This window comes from Osmerus eperlanus, chromosome 10, assembly GCF_963692335.1.
Source record: "Osmerus eperlanus chromosome 10, fOsmEpe2.1, whole genome shotgun sequence".
NCBI classification, from domain to species: Eukaryota; Metazoa; Chordata; class Actinopteri; order Osmeriformes; family Osmeridae; genus Osmerus; species Osmerus eperlanus.
The window spans coordinates 14,781,693-14,804,143 of NC_085027.1; the positions used below are offsets into that span (position 1 = coordinate 14,781,693).

Genomic DNA, 22,451 nt, shown 5'->3' on the forward strand with positions numbered 1-22,451 from the left:
CCGCCGACAAAAGACTGTCAGAATGGCGTGCCACTCACAGGCGCTGAACCGAGCATCATCTGTCACCTCTGCTGCTCCGAGGTCCCTCAGAAACCAGAGGCTTTGTCAGAACTGAATGATTCAATTTCTCGATTCCACTCTTCGTTGACACAAATTGCTTTAGCATGAGTTGATCCCAACATAACACTGTCTGGGGGTGCGCAGCTTGCTTCACCGTCTATCGGTCGAGCACACATGCCTGGCTCATACATGCTTGCAGCCCTGCGTACAGTACCGTTTACACTGGCGCAGTGTTTGTGCTCTGAGGAGCTGCTAATTGTCTTATGCTATGAAGACCGTGTCTTCCTAATAATTGCCAAACAGGCAAAAGCCATTATTACCCCAGGATATATTTTCAAATGATTATTTTGTTGTAATTTGTTTGATAGTAATAATAATGATTGTTATTATGATGTGATCACAATAATAACTAGAGAGGGTACAATTTCTGGTGAAATTGTAGGGTGTGCTTGCTTGCGTCGGTTGCACAGGGGGGTCAGTTTTTTATGACATTTTTACAACTGATATTTCTGTATATTTTATATAAAAATGCATACTTATTATTTATAAAGATTACATAGATTTAAAAGCATATTTTTTTTGCTGCTCATTTACAACTCAAAATACGAGTGAAGTGTAGAATTAAATAGATGTCTTCTCATTTCCCCTGCAAGAGGCAGCCTCATAGTTGAATCAAAACGAATACATTTGGCAGACCGGTGTAAAAATTGACCTAATCTCTATGATTTAAACGTACTTTTAAGATATTTTCAGGCATTTAGCCTACTCATATTGCATTCATTCATTAATAAAGAACCCCCTTTGAAGATTATTCTACGACATTACCGGCAGTAGAAGATGGAATCGCGATTCAAACAGTACCATCTGCTAACTGAAAATATGCCCCCAAAAACGTAAATAAGCTTGACATTTATTTAGTGGAAAATCGCTTTCATAAAAAGCTCACTGGTAGCGATCATTGTCAGTAACAACGCAAAGTGCGATATAGCCCTGTGTGGAGAAGCTGCCCCGGTAAATTGTACTACTACAGTACAGTAGACTACTGCTGTGTTCGTCTCGGTAGCGATTGCGTTGGTTGAATTGGATTTAACGTTCCGTTGTACGGTTTAGGCTGAAATTAATTATTTTCATGAACATATTGACAAAGTTTAGGCTGTGGCAATGAAGTTCAGGTTAGTAGTCAGATAGTTTCACCTATTGAAAGACTTTTGGTTTAAGTAAGGGGAGTGCCGAACATGTTCTGTCGCCGTTTGACTTCCTACAGCTGTGTCGATGTTTTTGTAGTGTCTCGCGTAGGCTACAGCGTTGCAGTAAGCAACACTGGTTTGAAACCACAGGTAATGATAATTTCACCCACAAATCATTTACTTGTAATGTAATGTCATAATAAATCCTACAACGAAAATGTATTTGTGAGGAATGTTTATTTTAATGATTGAAAACAGATGCATCATAGACCACTGTAGTATGTGTTGCCCGGGTAACAGAGGCTAATGTCATGCTAATGCCTCAGTGAAATAGTAGACTACCGTTTCCGAAAGTAGATGTGGGCCTACTTCCTTAATAATATCAGCTAATATTGTACATTACATTTTACAATTGTGTTTCACATCACAAAGTAAAATAAGTAAATAGTTATCACCCTGGCCTCTTTGCTTGTGGCGTTTCTGCACCTGCCTTGCAGTACAGCTATAGTTAGCCTAGCTATCCCCCAAGTTAACAGATGCGAAACGAATGTTCTGCTACAGGTAGTCACGCGTGTTTTCGTGACGTTAGTGACGTAGTGACGTTAGTAACGTCAGTGACTGTGGCTAGCAAATTAGCCACCGTTAGCTTCACTTTTCGCCACAAAAACTTAATTTCCACTTAAACCATGCAACGGAACGTAAATAAAAATACAAGCAACTCAATCGCTACCAAGACGAAACTTTTGACACCTAGGTTGTCTATGTAGGCCAAATATTGACAAAGATTTAGGGGGGCAAAAATAAATAATAATAATAAATATATATGTGAGAGAACAAAGGTTGTGCTCTCGCCGAAGGCTTGAGCACACCCAATAATATATATGTGAGAGAACAAAGGTTGTGCCCTTGCCGAAGGCAAAGCACACCCAATAATAATGTAATAATAATGATTGTTATTATTATTACAGAACAGCAGAGTAGTTCATGTTGCTTCTGCTAAAACCCCCTGCAATCCAGCCAATATCTCAGGATTCACCAAAGGACACAATCAAATGCCATTTTCTCCTTGGATTTCACTGCTATATTGTGCTCCCCCTCTGACAATCCCCTAGCAATATGTTTCAGAAAGTAGCGAATGGCCAAAGGTTCCAGGATTATAATGCTGCGGCAGTGTTTTGCCTCTGCTCCACATGAAGGCATCTAGATGTTCTACGAGGGTTTGCAGTAAACCAGACCTGTTGTCAAGCTCAAGGGTGACCTCTGCGTTCTAGGGTGATTACTGTTCAGGAGCATGAAAGGACAAATGTTTCTTTCTCTTTGTGACTGTCAGCTGTGAATGCCCTGTAGTTTGGAGGGAGGCTGCGTACCTTTTTGGAGTACTGTCACTGACCTATTATGTTCTGTTGGACATTTCTGCAAGAATGATTCTCTCCCTTTTCATGTTGATCGACCGATCAGTCATAGTAATGCATAAGCCATCTGAGTGTGTGTACACAGTGAGGCTGGACATTGTATGATAAATGAACTTGTGTACACAAGAGCAAACACACATGCACACACACTCACACAAACACACACTAGAAGTGTGTTTGAATGTGCTTCTTTCCCTGCGTCACAACAAGAAACTCTATTATCATAATTGCGCTATTGATTATACATAACTCACTTTGTCTGATTATGATTACAATTTAATGTTGATTTTCCATGCCCGACGAATTCATTCTAATAATGTCAGTCTTGTTGACTTGTATGATCTATGATTCATCAATAGCATTGATTCTCCCAAAGTTCACCCATCCATAGGTGACTGGCATATCAGTGTTTTACATAAAAAGATGGAAGAGAGGCAATCTGCATGTCAGCAAAATGTCAGCCTAATTGAGGCCGGCTGATGTTATTGTCCCTTAAGGAAGTTCTGACTGTATTCTAAACAGGGCTGGGACACAAGACAGCAGTCACCAGGGACAGCTCTAACATTACCAAGGACAAGAACGTCACACGTCAAACGCCCTGAGCTCATCAGCTGCTCTGTCTCTCTCTCCCTCTGACGTCCTCTCTCTATCTCTCTCTCTCTCCCTGTGACGTTCTCTCTCCCTCTCTCTCTCTCTCTCTCTCTCTCTCTCTCTCTCTCTCTCTCTCTCTCTCTCTCTCTCTGTCTCTCTGTGTAGAATATATACACGCTCTGTGATGCATTGTTGTTCACAGCAGGTAATAGTCAATGGCTTGGAGAGCGACAGTGCTGCTCTATTCTGTGTTCCTGGAGAGGAGCTTACACAGTAAATTGGCTGGGGAAAATATGTTTTTGTCTCTGAACAATGGAGGCCATTCAGTGGTTGTGACAAACAAGAATATCAACATTGATGGGGATAATTGTAGAGAAGCCTGTCAATAAAGACTCTGAACACAAAGCAATAGAATGTCTTGTTTGTATGTTTGGTTCGTACTTTATGTAACAGTGTGTAAGTGTGACCATCTGTAAGTGCCTGCGTGCAGTATACATATATACATATATATATATATGTGTGTCTGTGTGTGTATCTGTGTGTGTGTGTGTGTGTGTGTGTGTGTGTGTGTGTGTGTGTGTGTGTGTGTGTGTGTGACTTTATGGACATTGCTCCAGTGGTGGATACTGCTGTTTTGACAGTGGACTGCCCTCAGAGGTCTGTGGATATCCAGTGTAAATCCAGCCCAAGGGAGCTGTGAAAAAGCTAATAATACGTTATTGCAGTCCAGGTCGTCCCTGTCGCCTCTCCATCAGTGCACCAGTGTCACCCGACACACGGACCTCAGCGTGATAATGGCCAATAATGCGGAGCAGCCGAGAGTGAGAAGTCCAATCACACTGGTCGCTGAGTGGTGTGAGAGGACTGGGGGATTTCAGGCCCCATTTCCTGTATGTGAGCCTTGGCTGCAGGTGGGTGGGGGGGCAGGGACTCGACATCATCAATACTTGGTTACAGCATACATTCATCTGGATGCATCTCTGACTTTGACAAGTGAAATATCTTTAGGGTCCGGAGGCTGGAGTGTATTCAGAGATTCAGATTCACATGGTTCCTGGTGATGTGTGCCAAGTCAACCACGCGCTAGATACGTCTTACCCAATTGTTTCATCATGAGTTCGCAAGGATGTTTGTTCCAGCTGCACACCCACCCCCGACGCACACACACACACCGACACACACACACACACACAAAAAAACAGTCATTAGTGTAGAAATAAATGTGTAAATGTGTTGTGAGGGAAATAAACCTCTCAAAGAGAATCTGGTATTATGATATCTGTAGTGACTTCAGGCTTGCTGGGAGTTTTAGTCTGCATCCTTCTACACGCCATTCCTCAGACCCTTTTGTTTGGTACAAAGTTTCATAAAACAGCCCTCAGAACATAAATAATAACTCAATTTTCAAACCTAAACATATTAAATATTCCGCCTTTGATCAACCAAATGCTTGTGCTTATTTTCAGCGTGGTTTACAGTGATAAATTTCTCTCTAGGGCGGTTGGAAAACATTACAACAAACATGAAACGAGCAATGACAAAACACTCCATTTGGAAGCGGAGGGGGCCAGACTGGGGCCCTCAGACTGCTGGTAGGGTGGAGTACTGCCCTCTCACCACTCTCCGCATGACTGGAAGGCCTCTGAAGGGACCACATTTACTAGATAGTTCACTATGTAGTGCAACACTGTATCCTGTCCCGCAACATCTTATCCAGCAATAGTATGGTAGTGGGGGTATTGGGACTGATGGCTTATAGTGTTGCTGGATAAAATGTTGTTGAACAGGATACAGTGTTGCACTATAAGGTGCACTATTTATAGTATGCCAGAAAAAGATTTAGTTTGTCCCAACATGTATGTCAAATGCAGAATAGCAAAAATGTCCGGATATCTTACTGCATCCCGGTGCATTTTGCATTATGCAAGCCAATCACCATGCTCTTCTAGCTATTCTGACCCACAATCCTCTGCTTAGCATGTGACAGTGCAACACCGTATACGGCAACACCTTAAACTGTAACACCACCTACTCTAACACCATTTACTACAACGCCGTGTAATGCAACACCTTAATACTGCCTCATCTCAAACTGCCGCATCAAATACGGAAACATCTTATACTGTTACATCTTACAGTATACTGCAACACCATATTGCAACACTGGGCAAGTCCATACCCTGTATTTAAAGTTTACTGTCAAACAACAACAACATGTGTTCTGGTTCTCGAGCAAGTTTTAGTTATTGATCTTCTGGGTTGCTGGCTCTCGGGGGTCTAAAACGATGCTATGTAGTTCTGCTGTCACAGGAGAACAGACCAGCATGGCTTTTGTCTTCCAGCATTGCTGCGTGATCATGGTAACAGGTCATCCATCCCATGTTTACAGCGGGAGCCCGCCGAGGGATCACAGAGGAGCCGTGGTGTTAACAAGAACAGTCATGTTCGACTCTCCATCAAGGCTGTGTAGATATTAGCTGGGAGATCGCAATGTTCTCCTCTGATTGTTGTTATTGTTGTGTTGAGGGGGTGAGGGGCATTTCATTTTCTGTCTGATAATTGAATTTTTCCCCCTTCTGCTGTGCCAAGTTGTGTTTCCATGCGTATCCAGGAGGCCTAGTGGTTTCCGGAGCCCCACAGGACCAATTCCCATTATTTACTTGACTGTGACCCCGTATCATGACCCCCAAAGTCTCTCATTCTCCAGGAACCCTCTTCTAAAGCGTCCATCTAATGGTGCCTTGCGATTTTACTGGACTGTAATGAATGTTCCAATTATGTTGAAGGTGATGGAGCCGATTTTCCTATGATAGAGCAACTGATTGGATCTGGCACACTCGGTTTCACTATCTCCCCGCTCTCCAGGCTCTCATGCAGACCTGCGGTCAGACACCAGCTACAGGGAGGAAACAGACCCCCCACTCGTGGTAACACAACCCATCAGTGCCTCACCAGACCACACTGCTGAGTGAAAAAGTGCTGGAAATAAATGGATTCAAACGGGCAGAAATGTGTCGAATGACCTTTCCGACGCTCATTACAAACCGTGCACATTACAGCTGTAGGAACGCTCCTGTTGTTTGGAGTTATTTTGTCTCCCCTTCCTTCTCTCTCCACCACCTCTAGGGGGAAGGGTAATTAATTGAAATCATTTCCATGTGTAAGGTTGTGCAGGTCCCTCCTTGCGGTGTGTCAATGGGTCGATAGGTATTTGGAGCGTACAGTGGACTCAGGTGATAAGAACTGCAGTCACACTGTGTTAAATGATTGCCAAAGCACCGTAAAAAAGCCAACTCAAGGGCAGAGGAGTTTGAGGAGAGGAAGCAGGGGAGTGAGGGAGAGAGGGAGGGAGGGAGAACCACTGTCCTTAGCGGATGACATTCCGACAGCAGCCGCGATGGTCACTACCCGCAGAAATTGAAATATTTCGGATGATTCAAGGCTGGGCACATTTTTCATTTTCCGACTTTTTTTCCAATTATTAAAAGGTTGTCTGTGAGAATCGAACAGTCTCCATGGAGGTGGTATCATCCTGGTTGACTGGATGCTGGGTATTTTCTAGCAGCTTTGAGCAGGAGCGGAGAGAGCTTTTGAAATGAAGGGTTGGTCCTGATCAGAGGCCTGCTGCCAGAGAGAGCTGCGACTTTAAGAGGCCCATACGTGGTGTTGATTAGTTTTACTGAGTGGGTATGCAGAGACCAATAAATTAAATATGAATAAATTAAAAATGTACTCTAGCAGAAAATTGCTTGGAAAACAACCACCTCCCCATTAAAATATGTATAGTAATGCCTTTTATGTGCAGTAACTTGGGAAAAGATATCACTGTAAATTAACACGCCATCCAACCGTAGTTGAGAACTTTTCACTTTTAACAAGGACTTATAAAAAAGGCATTTACTCTAGTGTGTTCACTAATTAATTTGATATTCAAATGAGCTTATGTATTATAATTGCAAATATCCCAAATAAGAGTAGTTTAAAAAAGGAATAGTGTCAACAAAGATTGATGAGGCTTGCTTTGAAACTGCCATCTGTTTCAAATGTTTACTTGGGGCGTGCATTTTCCCCCTCTTTCTTCTGTCAGAACTGGAGGCCATGCTTAAGCAACGTGGCCGCCTCCCTCGCTTACTCTGCCATTATGGGTATGTTTGTTTTGGTGAAGACGGTTTGGTTCAACACAGCAAGAGGAGCAGGCACACAAGCGCATAAACACACACCCGCGCGCGCGCACACACACACACAGCGGCACGCACTGGGTGATGCAACAGTGAAGGGGATCAGGGACATCAGCATGTGTGATGAGCTCCCAAAGATAACGTCTGCACCATGTTTCCATGACATTGTAGCTGCGTTAGCTCATTAGCACAATGTCACGGCAGCAGTGTGAGGATGTTGTGTTTGGGGAGGGAGAGGACAGGGGGCTCAGCTGCAGGTATCGGGTCTCTGCAGATGAGCTGATTAATTAAAGGGAGCTCTATTAAGGTTATTGAGATGCACCCCCCCCCCCTCCCAGCCCACCAGCCGCCCCCCTCCTCTCCACCTTCAGCTCTGGCAGCGAATAAAAGTAGATCTGAGGGAGGGGGTCCGAGGAGGAGGGGGGGTGGAGTGCATCCTTGCCTTATTTGACATTAGCAGTCCCGCGCCCCTCTGTACACCCCAAGAGCCTCGCCACAGGTGCCATCTCCGCACCCCACCTAGCCACAGTGACACACACTCACCAGGCTCCAAAAGGGGCTGTAGAGTTTTAATCCCCCCCCCCCCCCTGCTCCCATCTGTCAGCAGCACCGCTGGAGAGGGGGGCAGAGGGCGCATCCCTGGTTCCATCCCGACGAATTTTCTAATTTCCTTTGCCTCCATGCCTTGTCCCAAACTCACGCCCCTAACCTATCCACCATACCATACTGCTTGTTCTCTCTCTATATACCTCTCTCTCTGTAGTTGGGATTGAAGTTTGGTACATAAAAAAACTACAAGACGTTTGTCTCGCTTTTTAATAATTAAATGGACAACACAGAGAATGTCAACCGAACAACCTGGCTGCACATAAAGCCATCAGAACATCCATTTCCCTTCCATGTTTTTCAATCTCTTCTTCTCTTCTTCCCCGAGGCCTGCAGATGCACTCCCATAATTTACTGCAGGTCACATTCCACTTGCACAATTCAATTTGGAGATTTTTTTTCCCTCTCCCTATAATGAATTAAAATTCTGGCACAAAGAAAATGAGGACCATATGTTGAAATCCCATCTCTGTCTCTGACAAGGCATTAGCCGTACAGTAAGTTGTTGAAACAGACTGTATGCAAATGCTGTTCCCTGGTCTAAAGGGAGGACGTTTACAAACCCAATGAATCATTGTATCTCCACAGCTTCCCCCCTTATGCCACTCGCCTTGCAAAACGCACAGGTAGAGAGGTTTGAATCTGCCATCTTCAGGTACTTCATGCCCACAACACAATCAGTAAGACACAGACCAGCAACCATGAAGTGGATCACTGACATGATACGCACACCATCATCATTATTTAATGACTTAATCCATCTCATGCACTGAAGGCACGCTCACACATGAAACTGTATCGTAGGCTATTGTAGCCAGCATCTACTGTACCTTCCAAATCCACATCTGAAGTCGACTGTAGAGTCTACACATTCCCCTGAAGTGGGAGGTGGAAGTTTGGGGTCACCGTCTATCAGTCCAGCATCAAGGAGAGCAAGCCTACCTGTAGAATGCACCGGGGAGCACCGGAAGGTGCACTCTTTGCAGTTTAAAGGCCATGAACCACTCACCCAAAGGGAGAAATTGTGCCATGCGTTTGACTTCAAAAGGGATAATCCAATCACCAGTTTCCCTTCCCTCCCTCCCTCCCCCCCGCCCAACCCTTACATACCCAGTCAGCCCCCTGCTCACAGACAAGGCCACAGTGTCTCCACACATCACTTCCAAGATGCAAATGGTGTGGATTTGAAATCCAGCTTCGCTGGGTTCTGCTTGACTACTTCAATGTTGTATCTATGCTGGGGGATTATTCTCCCGACAGCAGAAAGACCTGTGCTTGAATGGCAGAGCCCTCGAAGCAGCTCCTGCTGCTTTCAATGGCCTCCAAAACAAGATTAGAGCCATGGTCGCACTCGGTCCCAATCCCCCCTGCATTTGGAGGGCGCGCAACCAGGCCGAAGCCCCTGCTCTCTGGGTTGACACAGAATGGGTAAAATGCATATCTGAAGGTGGTTAGGGATTGAGAGGTCAAGACGGATGGGGGGGGGGGGGGGGGGGGGAACAAGAGAGCCATGATGAAAGAAACCCTGTTGAAGTCGTATGGTAATGTTGGTCTGAGCCCGTCAACTGCTCGCCGTTTGTCAAATTACAGTCAAGTAAAAGTAAGACAGAGGAAAGTGAATTGGATTGTTTATTGAACACAAAACAATGACATTTCTGCACAGCAGTGTTTCCTTTCATGATGTTTGGCAATCATCTTCAGAACAGCACAGAGGACAGCAGACATACTAGCAATACAGATCTACTGAGGACCTTTCCACACTGAAGAACTTTGGACATCTAACCAGTTGCAAGGTGCCATGTTTTTGAATCATTCCTTTGTGAAATCAATCTGGAAATATGACTTAACAAATGAGTCCAGAAGGATACTTAAGGTACTACAGAAGTATATTTTTGCAATACATAGAAGAACCAGATAACTACAGAACCCTGTATACCACTAATAAATACTTTTTTATGCCCAATGGAATAAATACGAGATATCATCACACCCTTCTAGTTTCTCATATACTTTTAATAAGCGTACTTTCAAATAACTCCACAAGACTTTCAGTGTGTGTGTGATAGGACACAGCAACACAGTACATTCGGCGAGGCTAATTAGCATGACAATGCATCCTGGAAGGTAGAAGTCAGTCACGCCACATAGTAGACTGTTTTGAGTCGTAGCATATCAGACGCTACACTGTTGAATATTGCAAGGGTCAAATATGACCTTGGCTCTACTGATCCCCCTGAAACACTGGAACCCCCTTCAATACATTAGAGTGGATGCCACTGACAATGTTGACTGACAACCTCATCTCATATCTCCCTCATCTACCTGCTGGATGTTTTGTAAAACTGCATCTGTGTTTATGTGAGAGTGAGACCAAGTCAGTCCATGGCTAGAGGTATGTTAAGGGTGGGGGAGGGTGTGTGCATGTGGGGGGGGAGGGGGGAGGGAGGGCTAATGCCTAACTGCCAGGCAGTCATGCGTCCAGCAGTCCTGCCACCCCCCCGGGGAACACTACGTACAGGGGTCTTCTTTGGCACGTGGCGTCTCTGGGCCTTGGGCTGAACACTGGGCTGCTGGGGCCTGGGAGCTCTTCTTGGGCCTGGGTTTGCCGGGCGGCCGGGGGGAGCAGTTCCCGGGGCGAGGGCCGTGTGGGGCGGGCGATTTGGGCTTGCGGGCCTTCCCCGGGCCGGGCGCTGGTTTGGGAGAGGGCCCCGCCGGGGAGGCGCAGGTGTCCCTCTGCTCCTGGAGGCTGAGGTGAGTTGCACTCGACTGCCTGGAGCGCTGGACGCCACCTGAATGGGACTGCGTGGACATTGAACTCACGTTCAACTCAGAGACAGACACACACGCCACCATCCTCACATGTTCTGGCTAAGTTCAGGTAATGGGTTCTAGCTCGGCTAGTCTGGTGAGTTAATATGGCTCCATCTAGTGGTGACTGAATATACACATCGCCCCAGCGACCGGAACTGAAAACAACAGAGCGTTTCTACGGAAACAAACGACAGTCGTTGATAGTTTTTGGCTCTAAACGCGATGGTGGCCTGCTATGTCACGTGTGGTAGTACTGTTAGCGTGAGGGCTGTGTGAGAGGGGTCTGTCCACTCCTTGACATCTGACCTGTGAGGTAGAGGGGCAGAGCAGGTGACAGATCTTCCCTGCAGACCCATTCACCCGCGTTCCGCTGGAGGAGGAAGAGGCAGCCTTCTTCTTTTGTCTCTGCGGCAGGATAACAGCCGGGGGGGGGGGGAACATGAGAGACGTGGACCTGGCTAGAATGACCCTAAATAATGGATCCTGGCTGAACCTTGGGGCTGATAACGCAGCACTTAAAAGTAAGCGTACTTACAGTAGGACACAGTGGGCTAGTTGTTAGTCAAGGGCAAGCTCATTGTCACGTTGGCTAATTGAGCTGTGGGGGGGGACGGGACGGCAGATCACATGCCACAGTGTGTGTGTGTGTGTGTGTGTGTGTGAGGTACCTGTTTGGTGGGGGTGGGGGGCTTGCTGCTGCTGCTGTCGGTGTCTCCCTCCAGGCTGTGCTCGGCGACGCTCTTGCCGTCGCTGCTCGCCGACGACACCCTGGCCAGGCTCTCCGGCTGGGCCCGGGGCTCCAGGCTCTCCGGCCGGTCCCGGGGCTCCAGGGTCTGGCTGTCCCTGCTGAGGCTCAGGGAGAGTTGGCTCAGCACCTCCGTCGCCTCCTCCGCCCCCTCCACGGCCCCCTCGGCCTCCTCCGCCCCCTCGGGGTCCTCCCGGAACAGACGCATCATCTCCAGCACGTTGGTGGGCGTGGTCGGCGTGCTGGTGTCACCCTGGGAGAGACAATATCCCCTCCGTAACGGCCCACCACTCATTTGGGATCATGATTCCACCTTACAGCAACCTTTGATCGTGGACTGAAGCAGGCAAAGGGACCAGGGTCACTCCCTTACCGTGATCCAGGGGTTATCCAACAGCTCATTGGCTGTAATGCGGTGGGCGGGGTCGACCTTCAGTAAGCAACGCAACACCTTCTTTGCTGTGGATGAGAACGCGAACAAGGTTGGTGGACATTGAAAGCGCGCGGGCTCAAGACAGGCAGGAAGGGAACGGGGGGGGGCGTCGGGGGGGCGCGTCACCTGCGTCGCTGACGGTGTCCCAGACGGGCCCGGCGAAGGTGAGCTCTCCCTTCTTGATCATCTCAAACAGGCTGTCCTCACTGCTGGACACGAACGGGGGCTCTCCACACAGCCTGTGGGGATCGGAGCACACGCGCCGTCACGCGCCGTCACGCGTCGAGGCTGCCGCTGCCTCCGAACACGCGACACGCGTTCTGGCCCGTGGAGGAGTGGAGTATGAGGAAAGCCGTGTGTGTGTGTGCGTGTGTGTTTCCTTACAGCATGAACATGATGACTCCGATGCTCCACATGTCACACTGCTGGCTGTACTCATGAGCGTTGATCACCTCCGGAGCTGAAACACAGCAGAGGCTCCTACACTCATACATGCACCCCTGGAAAACAAGGACCTACTAGAGGCCCAGGGTAGAGGAGTGTGTGTGTGTGCGTGTGTGCCATACCCATGTAAATAGGTGTCCCACAGGTGGCTTTCAGCATGTTCTCACTGCCAACGCCACCTTTCTTCACTGACAACCCAAAGTCTGTCACCTGAGAAGAGGACCAACGGTTACGTGAAACTAATCCCAGCCATTTTTTACTTACTGGATTTCATGCTTAGCTTAAAAGCACACCCTAGGCTTTCTCAGTGTGCGATGAATAACTAGTACGAGTCTATAGGCTGTCCCCTAGTCCACAGCAGGTGGTATAAATACAACAGGAGAGAACCACCAGGACAGATGACCACCTCCAGCCAGAGAAAAGCCTTTTATACTGCGCCAGGACAACACTGTTTTTTCTTCTTGTGTGTGTGTGTGTGTGTGTGTTCGAAAGAGATTTATGCGGCAGCTCTGCCTTGTTTTAGCTTGTGTTCCATGTATCTGCTTTGGTTGGCGCTCTGTCAATGCACACAACATGCTGGGCCCGGGCGGTAATTTGTCTTAAAAGATGCTCTTGATTCCCTCTTTGTGAGGAGTGATATAAAGCAGGCGCCATTGGGGGGTCTGTCATAATGAGGTAGTATTTAAAACCATTTCCAGAGGGTGTGTGTGTGTGTGGGGGGGGGGGGGGGGGGAGACAATGGTGGGAGCGACAGAGAGACCCACCAGGAGTCTCTCCTGAAGAGCATGGAGAGACAGGAGAACATTTCTGTTGTTTGTGCCCCGGTCTCACCTTGATTCTGATCATGTCATTATCGCTACCATGGTGATAAGTCTTCACTAAAATGTTCTCCAGTTTCAGGTCTCGGTGCACGATGTCTGAAAAGGAAAACAGCGTGAATGAGATGTATTTGTGGAGGAGATATTGCGAGGATGTTGAAAGTGGTTCAAAGCTAAATCTGCACAATGAGTCACTTTCAACAGGTGACCCCAGCCACGACCTTAATCAGTTCTGGGGCATTCCTCTGGGAAATGAAGTTGATTTAGCGAAGGAGTTTTGCCAGGCTGACGACACTAGGTCTGTTCAAAAACAGCTACTTTATCCTCTGGCAAAAAGGCCAAAGCCTTGCTAAATGAAAGCATGCCTATGACAGATGACAGCCTTCTGTTAAAAATGGTGAGCCACCAAGTACCAGTGGTCATTACAGGAGATGTGAAGAGAGGATGGCGAGATTCGGAGGGGCGATTGAGAGAGTTTGAGGTTAGATGAGATGTTGGAGATAGATTGACTTGATGGGATGGAAAATAAAGTGTCACAGCAGCACATTTAGATTCTGAGGAGTCCTACCCTCTGGAGTCTTAAAGTTCAAGTCTGTTCAAGTGATTCTTTTGGAGAGGGTTTTAAAGGGGGCAACCTTCTACCATACTGGTTCTTCTTCTGTAATGTTGATGCAGATGGAAGCTCGTACCCCCTTCAGATGGACCATTACTGGAAATATGTGATTTCTGTATGTTTGCTACAAAGCTGATTACTTTTGATATACTGTACACACTGTGGATGTTCGGCTACAAATCAAGTGAGACTTTAGCTGTTCAGCTACATCCCAAGTAAAGTTAGTGAATAAAGCTACTGTTTCGAAACTGTCTATTTTTTCAGTTTGACAAGAAGCTATGATGGTAGACACAGGTTGACAGGTCGGCAGTGCGGTGATCTACAAATGGTAAACCAGACTTCTATAAACACAGATGTATATCTATGTGACACAGATACAATAGGTCAGCAGTCGTACTGCACAAATCCAGTCCACTTCCTAGCGGTATTTCATTTAGAAAAAAACAAAACAAAATGGTGCTATTGCACATGATTGTGTGTAATGAGGTCTGGAGTGGGATATTTGCCGGCTCTCTGTCTTCCTGGCGACAACAGAATGTGGACAATAAAGAAAAGACTGAATCACAAAATCAGGTCATATTCATTTGACAGAAATATCCCATGGGAGCCAAAACAAATCACTCCAGGTTAAATGAATGATATCCACGGGATGCTTTGACAGACCACTCATCATTCTGGCTACGGAGGAAGGTTAATGAAAGTTTACACTCTGTGTTACCTTGACTGCTTCACACGCTAAGGGCACTACCTGTAAGAGAGTCACGGCTAACACCTCCACACCGGTATCATTAGCAACTCCAGACGTAAGGCACACCAGCGCTGAGGGACTTTTAGTGTGAAAACACACCTATTAATCAGTATTCCTCTCCAGCTCATTGTAAATGAGTCATTAGTCCCATGTAATGGTGTCTCATTGCCAGGCAATGTCCTAAATTACCTCTAACTAGATATTTCACCATCAGGAAGGGGGGTCGAAAACACAGCATCTTCAAATAAACCCCTCAGACTCAATTAAAAGGGGGAACACTTTTTGCCCGGCACTTGCTCATTATTATCTCATTATTAGAATAAGCCAGGTTCTATAATGACTGAGAGCCATAATGTGGTATCATCTCACTGATTATCAGGCGTCAACGAGGGCAAAGCAATTTGACTGTGAGAATGATGACACTGTGATATCACCAATTTGCACATTCTCTCTGCACACAATTGGCTCACAACACATCGTCGCTCCACGGCGGTGGGGTAATAAGGTCGGCTTAATTACAGCATTGTGTGCGTTCGTGCCCTTATATCAGTTTATATGTTCGGCCACGGAACCCAAAAGTGTAAAAAAAAATAAAATAAAAAAAAAACCTTCTCTGACATTCCGCGTTCACTCCCGTAGCGGAGTTCCCCTCCTAAATGTGCGGTGTGTGCCGGCGGTACCCTTCTTGTGCAGGTAGACGATGGCCTCCGCCAGGCTCCTGATGATATGCCTGCTCTCCTCCTCGCTGAAGCGCCTGTTCTTCTGCAGGAGCTCCTTCAGCTCGCCGCCCTCGCACAGCTCCATCACCAGGTACATCCTCTGAAACACGGCACGCGCACTCAGCCAGCGGCACGCCACCCTAAACGTGTGAGCACCAGCCACACGCGCGTGTGGTTGGTGCTCTTGCGTTAGTCGCAAAAGTCCAATTTGTTTTGCTCGGTAGGTCGGGGAGCCTTACCTTGGGTGTTTCAAAGACTTCCTCGAGATGGATGATATGAGCATGGTTAACACGTTTGAGTATGCTGACCTCTCTTTCCAGCAGCTTGACACCCGAACTCCCAGCCTGCAAGGGGGGAAATATAGAAACAGCATGAGGTGTAGGGTGTATGGCAGAGATGCTAAGGTCTACGGCTGCTGTTACCGTGTTTGTCTGACTTTAGACTGACTTTAGAGTGTCTTTTTTCACCACAGCGGCCAACAAGAAGCCCTGGGGAGACGCTAATGCACTCACCTTCTCTTTGTTCACCTTCTTAATAGCCCATTTCTTCCTCGTATCAATATGGGTGGCTTCACAGACGACCCCGAAGCTCCCTTTACCCAATTTCCTCCCAAATGAGAATATTCTCTATGGGAATAACAGAGAAGCCATTAAGAGAAAAGGCCATTCACATTGGCTTTGAATTCACAGTGGTGGCAGGGATATGTCCAGTACTGCCAGCATGTTCTCAGACCTGAGTGTTTGAGTTGGGGGTTATATATTTTTGTCTCCAACGGTACATTAACCGAAGACCTGAATCCTGAAGTGGATCTTAATTTTCAAGCACTCAAAAAAGAGAAAGTTTTCCGGTCTCTAGAGCTGCAGAATATAGTATTTCTAATCAAGTTACAAATGATTAAGTTGCTGCCGCAGCTCATTCAATCTCAGGTCTAATTAACTTGATCATTATCTCTGCGCATGCAAGGCTGAGCACTGGCTGCTGCAGGTTTGGCAAAGAGAGCAGCTGAACCCCCAAGAGAAAGGGGGGAGGGGGTGGGGGGAGGGGGCAATCAGGAGCAAAGTGGAGTGTGATCCTCCTCTAGTGCAGACGAGGGTGTGCTATAGAGGTCAGTCGTGACTCTGTGTGTGTGTGTCGGGGTGAGGGGAGGCCGGGGTGGGCAGCGTGGGGCAGAGGGTCTGCAGTGCACCTGGATCTCAGCCTCCTCCTCCAGGCGGGTGTGGGGCACCTTCCTCTCTGCGCTGCTCCCGCGGCTCCACAGAGACGCCATGCTGACGCCGGCTCCACCTACATCTGCCTGGGCTGTCTCAGGGTGAGGGGCCTTGACATCTGGGGGGGAATCACACACGGGGGGCGGGGAGCGGGATGAGCCGCAGTCAGAGAATCCTTCACACAATCACAACACAATGAGAGTTTTCCTATCCAGGTCAGGGTGTCCTCTTGTAAAAAGCATGATCTTTTTCCAAACAATGTAGGGGAAACGTAGGCTCTGGTCATCGTTGCACAGGCGAGTTCGCTCCATTCCATCAGGTGCAGGGGATTTACAGTGGGCCTTGCCAAGCTGAATGGCTAATCAAGGCCAGGTGAACCCCTGGGGAGGACAGCCAATCAGGCGGACAGGCACCTCAGTAGGTGGCCTGGCACGGTCACCCTGGCGACAGGCGTGCAGCTGAAGGTAACTGGGCTCCTTGCACCCCTACTGTTCAAACACCCAGGGGCAAGCTGCCCCAAGGAGCCCAGCGTGGAGCAGAGGATAGACACAACACCTGGCAGCCCCGTTTACAAAGTTCGCAGAGAGGTGACAACCGGGAACCGCTGACAGAGGAGAAGATAGGGGTGCCTGCATGCTTAAGGAAGTCATTAGGAAGAGGATCATTAACTGGGTGGCTTTCCAGCCTTGTGATATGTTTATGTAAAGCAGAACGACGCTCTGACATTAATGCTGATGGGACGGGGTCTTCCCAGAACAAGGGGCTGATAACCAGTGAGAAACGGCTGCTTTGACACGCCAAGTTAAGAGCTATTTTGGAAACATTTCAAAATAGGCTACAGTATAAAAGGTAGAACGAAAGCAGAAGAGGTGACTCTCTAGGCAAGTAATAATGTTAGGACAAAATTAACAAAAAGCCTAATCAACAGTATGGAGTTTGTGATTTAGCCTAGTCAGAATGAACTTCTTGTGATTGAAATTAGTCTTACACTCTGATGAATCGTAGAACAAAACCAAACAATATTCTAGGCTATACAAAGAAACATAAATAATATAGTATGCCGAGACACCATCACCATCATGCATCTGTTCTCTGTTCACAATCACAATACGTCCATTGGTTTCCTACCAAACCAGTCTTGAGTACACATTTGCCTAACTTAAAGCGCAATTAACCAGGCTTGAAGAAAAATATATATCTAAAGCCAAATTAAATGTAAAGCAATTATCGAGTGATGACTGGGAGCAGTGGAGTGGATCCGCCACACGGACAGCAATTAATTATTAACAAGGAAGCGGTGTCTTTAACCTCTTCACTCTGGTGCATTATCTTATCCCAGACACAGTTCTCATAACAGGCCTGTCTCCCACATTATCTCCCGTCTATTTGTTCATCAAAACGATTGTGACAGCCACTGGAAATTCCAATTACTTCAATCACAGTTGATTTGTGGGCGAGTTGGAGGGGAGAAGAGTGATGTGTTGCAGCCAGGGCCCTGGGCCCTGCTGCTCTGAGGGGGCCCCAGGGAGGAGGGCAGCCCCTGGCCTTGGCTCCAGCACCCATGGGGTTCAGCCCCAGCCCAGTGTGGAGGAAATGGGATATCAGGGTCATGTCAGGGAGAGATGTCTGGCCTTAAAATAGGTCACGACTAATCCATACCACCAGTACTAGACTGTTTTAAACCATAGGTTTATTATGGCATTAAACAACAGAATCGAACACATCGTTCTAGAGACTAACCAGTTCCAAAATGGGTTGGTCTCTAGAAGGAGCACATCCCTGTAATGGATTCTATAACCTGGGCCAATGTCACTTAAACGAATAGATTTGTTTGACGGAATGTACTGCTTCGCTGCATTGAGGAACTAAGTGCAAAAGAGAGAACGTTCATAACACACCAATGAGAAAGAAATGTCACTGGATTTAATTATCAAAACTTCCTGAATATCAGAATCATCAAGCATGCTGTGGAATCTGGAAAATTAAGGATGATATAGCTACATGTATTAGTCAGTATTAAGGCTCGTAAGTAATGGGGTAGTCAAGCCTGTGAATATTGCTTTAACCATAGGGCTTGACGGACATTAATTAAAATGTGAATTAGCATGACGAATGGTATATGCAGACGAGGCATGACTGCACTTCAAATTAATCTACAGCTCACTGTAACAGTATTGGCATTCATGCAGTTTAGACGACATAGGCCTCGGACTACGCGAGTTAGGCAAACTACATCTGTCAACAGCCCCTAACCTCCTGCTCTTGCGCACTTGCACCTGCGACAGGCAAAATGAAACCCATGTACAGTGACTAATTTACACGAAGGAATCGCATACTGTACTTACCAAGTTGTGGCAGCCCCAAAAGGTTCCATTTTAGTTACTGCTTCTAAGAGTTTCTCATCAGACCTGCACACAAAATAATGCTAATGATATTATAATGAGCATGGAATCATCACAGACTACTGATTACCCCTACTATACCTTAAGTACACACCGCATAACTCAGTAGACTATACATTGGCAGAAGGTTATCCTGGAGCATGATTAGCCCAAGGCAGGGTTTGCCTAACTAGTTTTCTGCATACCATTGTAACATGCAATGACAATTTCATTTAAATGTGTGTATAAGGCTAGTAGTGTAGCCTATTTGCCGTGTAAAAGGTTGTGTGAACAGGTTGCCACTGAAACGACAGGATCAAAGCAACACGGCACACGTTTTCCAAACCCAAACACACCGTGCATCCACACTCATGGACACACACTCCTGTAGAATAAATACAGCAACGCTCATCCGCCAGCCAGGGACCATGTGCTTCCACACACCCACCAGATCTCAGTAGAAAGTAGGCTAATTATGGCAGATAGAATGTCAGCCATCGATCCCTCTGGTTTCTCATCCCTCTACCATTCTGTCAGAACCCCATTAGTCTTTATTTACTGATTGTTTGTGGACGGAAATGCTTATTGTTTCCCGTGACTGGGAGAGAGATGTGGTGTCTCAGCTCGGAATTCAAATTAAATGTGACACCGTAATGATGCCTGGCCACACAAAGATAATTCCGGGCCTAAATAGAATTTTTATTCTCTCCCTTCCACTCATAGCTTTCCCTTTTCACTCGCAATTCGACCTGTTCTGTATGTTGACAATACAGAAAGCAGACATTCATCCTTCTTGCTAGCTAAAATATTTCATTCTCCTCATCTGAGACTTAATTATTTATTGACAGCTGGCTTTGATGACAAATGATAAACTCTGCAGTCCTAATGAAGCATGGAATTACATTACCTGATGAGGGAAGACTCACACAACACGTCTGGAATGAAAATACCAGGGCGTTCATTCCACTCAATTACAGGATGAGTAACATTAACTGGAAAAAGATTCTACAAAGTCCATCTGAGTTTGAGTTTTCAAGTGTATTAAACGACTGGGGGGGTTCAGCGTAAACATCTCAAAAAGAAATGGTTTAGCCTTGAACTGTGGGTCTGAATGTTCAGTCTGCTCATCTGTGCTGCAAGATCAAAATGAAGACAACTTATTTAGGCCTATGTCCTTACACCCATATCTACTGTACAGTACAGTACTGTATGACCTCTAATTGACACTTGAGAGATTTTGAAGGTGCCTTTTTAGTTTCTCCTCTGTTCAGCCCCTATCAGTACCCCTGTAAACATGCCACTCAGAGAGCCCTCAGACAATTTTCTTTGTCTTCTTAGGTCATGTCTGATAAGTGTCCACAGGCTAGAGGAACATGCTTTGCTAAAGGGAAGCAAAAGATCAAGTTGCCTCGCCTACTCAGAGGACTCCACATGTTGCTAGGAGATAAGGCTCAACAAATTCAAAAAGCATCTCTCATTGGTTTAATCAGGATATTGGCTAATCTCTGCATTACCCAAGCCTCAGGAACCAACAGCAGACATCTTCAAAATATATATTCAAAACAGCAAAGCCGCACATTTTCCAGTGGCCTCTACATACCACTGAGACACATCTAAGGGTGTAAAGATCTGCAAAGAAGGGTTTCTAAATTGCAAACTATAGTTGGCATAGGCCTAATAGCCAAGTTTATACTCCCGATACCCTTGTGACAGCAAATCATCTTCAGAAAAAAATGCCAGAAGGCCTAGAACTATCCACGCAATAGGAATCAAAGGATGAGAACAAAATGGAAATTAATTAGTTGGCTTTCTGAAGACTTCAGGGGGATATACTCACCCGCAAGGATGGTGATCGTATCAAAGGGTGTCTAATATCATTTTGGTACATTTCATTAAACTACACATTAAAACTGGGCTTCTGTCTTATAGCCTACTGTGTCACAGACAACTCTGGAATGTCTGCCTGTAAGGGCCCTCAGACACAACATATAATATTAATGTTAATATTAATACATAGGTTAATACATAACCTAGTTGTAGCAGTGCATGATGAAATTTCTGGTGGATTTATCAACAATACAAATGCTATAAGATCCACGTTAAAGCTGATAGACGATAGACCCCTGTAGCCTGATATTCTTAGTTGATTTTAAATAAAATCACAAAACAATCAGCTAGACAGATTCATTCGAAACCAAGAAAACCAATATGGCAAGAGGAGCCATTCTCAACCATACAAGCAGTAATTAACTTCCTATGACCTGTTCCAACTAAATATAATTATCTGGCATGGAACCTGCATAGTAATAGATGTTTCATTGCTCAGTGATGTTTCAAACATTCATTGTACCCTAAGCTGAAGAACAGCTGATTAAATGGCGTCAAACCCCAGGGTATTTGGATATTCTGATTATTTTCTGAGATTAAGTCAGTTTATGTTAATGAATTAGCTACAGTTAGTTGAACTAGCATTACTCAGCTGGCTAGGACAAGCACGCATAATAACATTTAGAGGAATAATTTGGTCATAATTGTAGAATATTTTGCAGTCAAATGCAGAATGAGGCCAGGAGTTATTAACTAAACATGTTAGCTTGCATGCAAATATCGGCTAGTACTGTAAGGTCGCTAGCACTTGATGTTCAGTACAGTTCCTTGAACGAAACTTTAGCGTGTGTTGCCATGGCAACAACTGTACGAAGTTGTTTTCATAAAGCTAGCTCTAAATGGCTAGCTAACTAGATCATTTTAATGGCAACCAACAAACCAAATAAAAGAGTCTATTAAGAGTCATTTACCGTATTTTCAATGTGCACTGCGTATCGGTGGAGCTCTTTGTTGTGGTCATCCAAGGAATGTGCCAGGAATCAGGGGTTGTAGCTACGTACCGCATGAGCCATCCACTTGTGTCTTCAAACTTTTCCAGTGTGATGCACCGATGAGAAGTTGATGGGCTACATACGGGACGTGAACAGGGACAAATAGGCGCAATGAAAAATGATTCAATGAAAAATGATTACATTTTTAATTGAAATGTATTCTAGTCATCTGCTCTAAATTACATTTAGTCATGTCGTTATTCAAGATAGAAGTTAGATTATAATTAGCAGTCAGTTGTATTTTCTTTCCATTTTAGGTATGTATTGTGTTATTCGTGCAGGCCATTAAATAATTCTTAGTTAATTTAAAGGCCTGCACGAATTATGGTCTTTGATGGTCTTGATGGTCTTTTCATTTACAGTTAGATGAAAACAACATATGTAACGCATTATTAACATGCTTCTATCGTAATCGTGTTCTCGTAATGTTTTCTGAAGTCAACACTTTAACAGTGGTGATTAGTCTCCACCTAGTGGACTAAGATGATGCTGCTATACTTCGTAGGAATGGATCAGAATCAGCAATTCAGAATCAGAATCAGCTTTATTCACCATGTTCACACAAACAATGATTTTACTGTGGCAGGAAGATGCATACGATGAACATATAAGAATCAT

At 45.8% G+C, this 22,451-nt stretch overlaps 1 protein-coding gene across 2 annotated transcripts; it reads right to left on the reverse strand.

Annotated features, from left to right (window-relative positions):
• Positions 1-9,660: 9,660 nt before the first annotated feature.
• stk33 (serine/threonine kinase 33) lies at positions 9,661-21,894 on the reverse strand. 2 transcript variants are annotated; one of them, XM_062471993.1, is made up of 14 exons: positions 21,753-21,894; positions 18,919-18,981; positions 16,552-16,691; positions 15,878-15,991; positions 15,605-15,709; positions 15,327-15,465; positions 13,299-13,384; positions 12,590-12,677; positions 12,408-12,483; positions 12,150-12,262; positions 11,964-12,049; positions 11,514-11,843; positions 11,152-11,250; positions 9,661-10,833 (listed from the first exon to the last, which is right to left on the reverse strand). In XM_062471993.1, the coding sequence occupies exons 3-14, from the start codon at positions 16,630-16,632 to the stop codon at positions 10,543-10,545; spliced, it is 1,608 nt and encodes a 535-aa protein (XP_062327977.1). In that variant the 5' UTR covers positions 16,633-16,691; positions 18,919-18,981; positions 21,753-21,894; the 3' UTR covers positions 9,661-10,542. The 2 variants fall into 2 exon arrangements, with proteins under 2 accessions (XP_062327977.1, XP_062327979.1); XM_062471995.1 differs by lacking the exon at positions 18,919-18,981.
• Between the last annotated feature and the right edge of the window lie 557 nt (positions 21,895-22,451).

Bases quoted from the DNA above. Each gene is read 5' to 3' on its own strand.
- stk33 (XM_062471995.1), bottom strand. From the start codon at position 16,632: ATGGCGTCTCTGTGGAGCCGCGGGAGCAGCGCAGAGAGGAAGGTGCCC. The intron at 15,710-15,877 runs GTGAGTGCATTA...CCCCCCTTGCAG, and splicing joins AGAAGGTGAACAAAGAGAAG to GCTGGGAGTTCGGGTGTCAA. The intron at 12,050-12,149 runs GTGACGCGCCCC...TCTCATCCACAG, and splicing joins GGACACCGTCAGCGACGCAG to CAAAGAAGGTGTTGCGTTGC.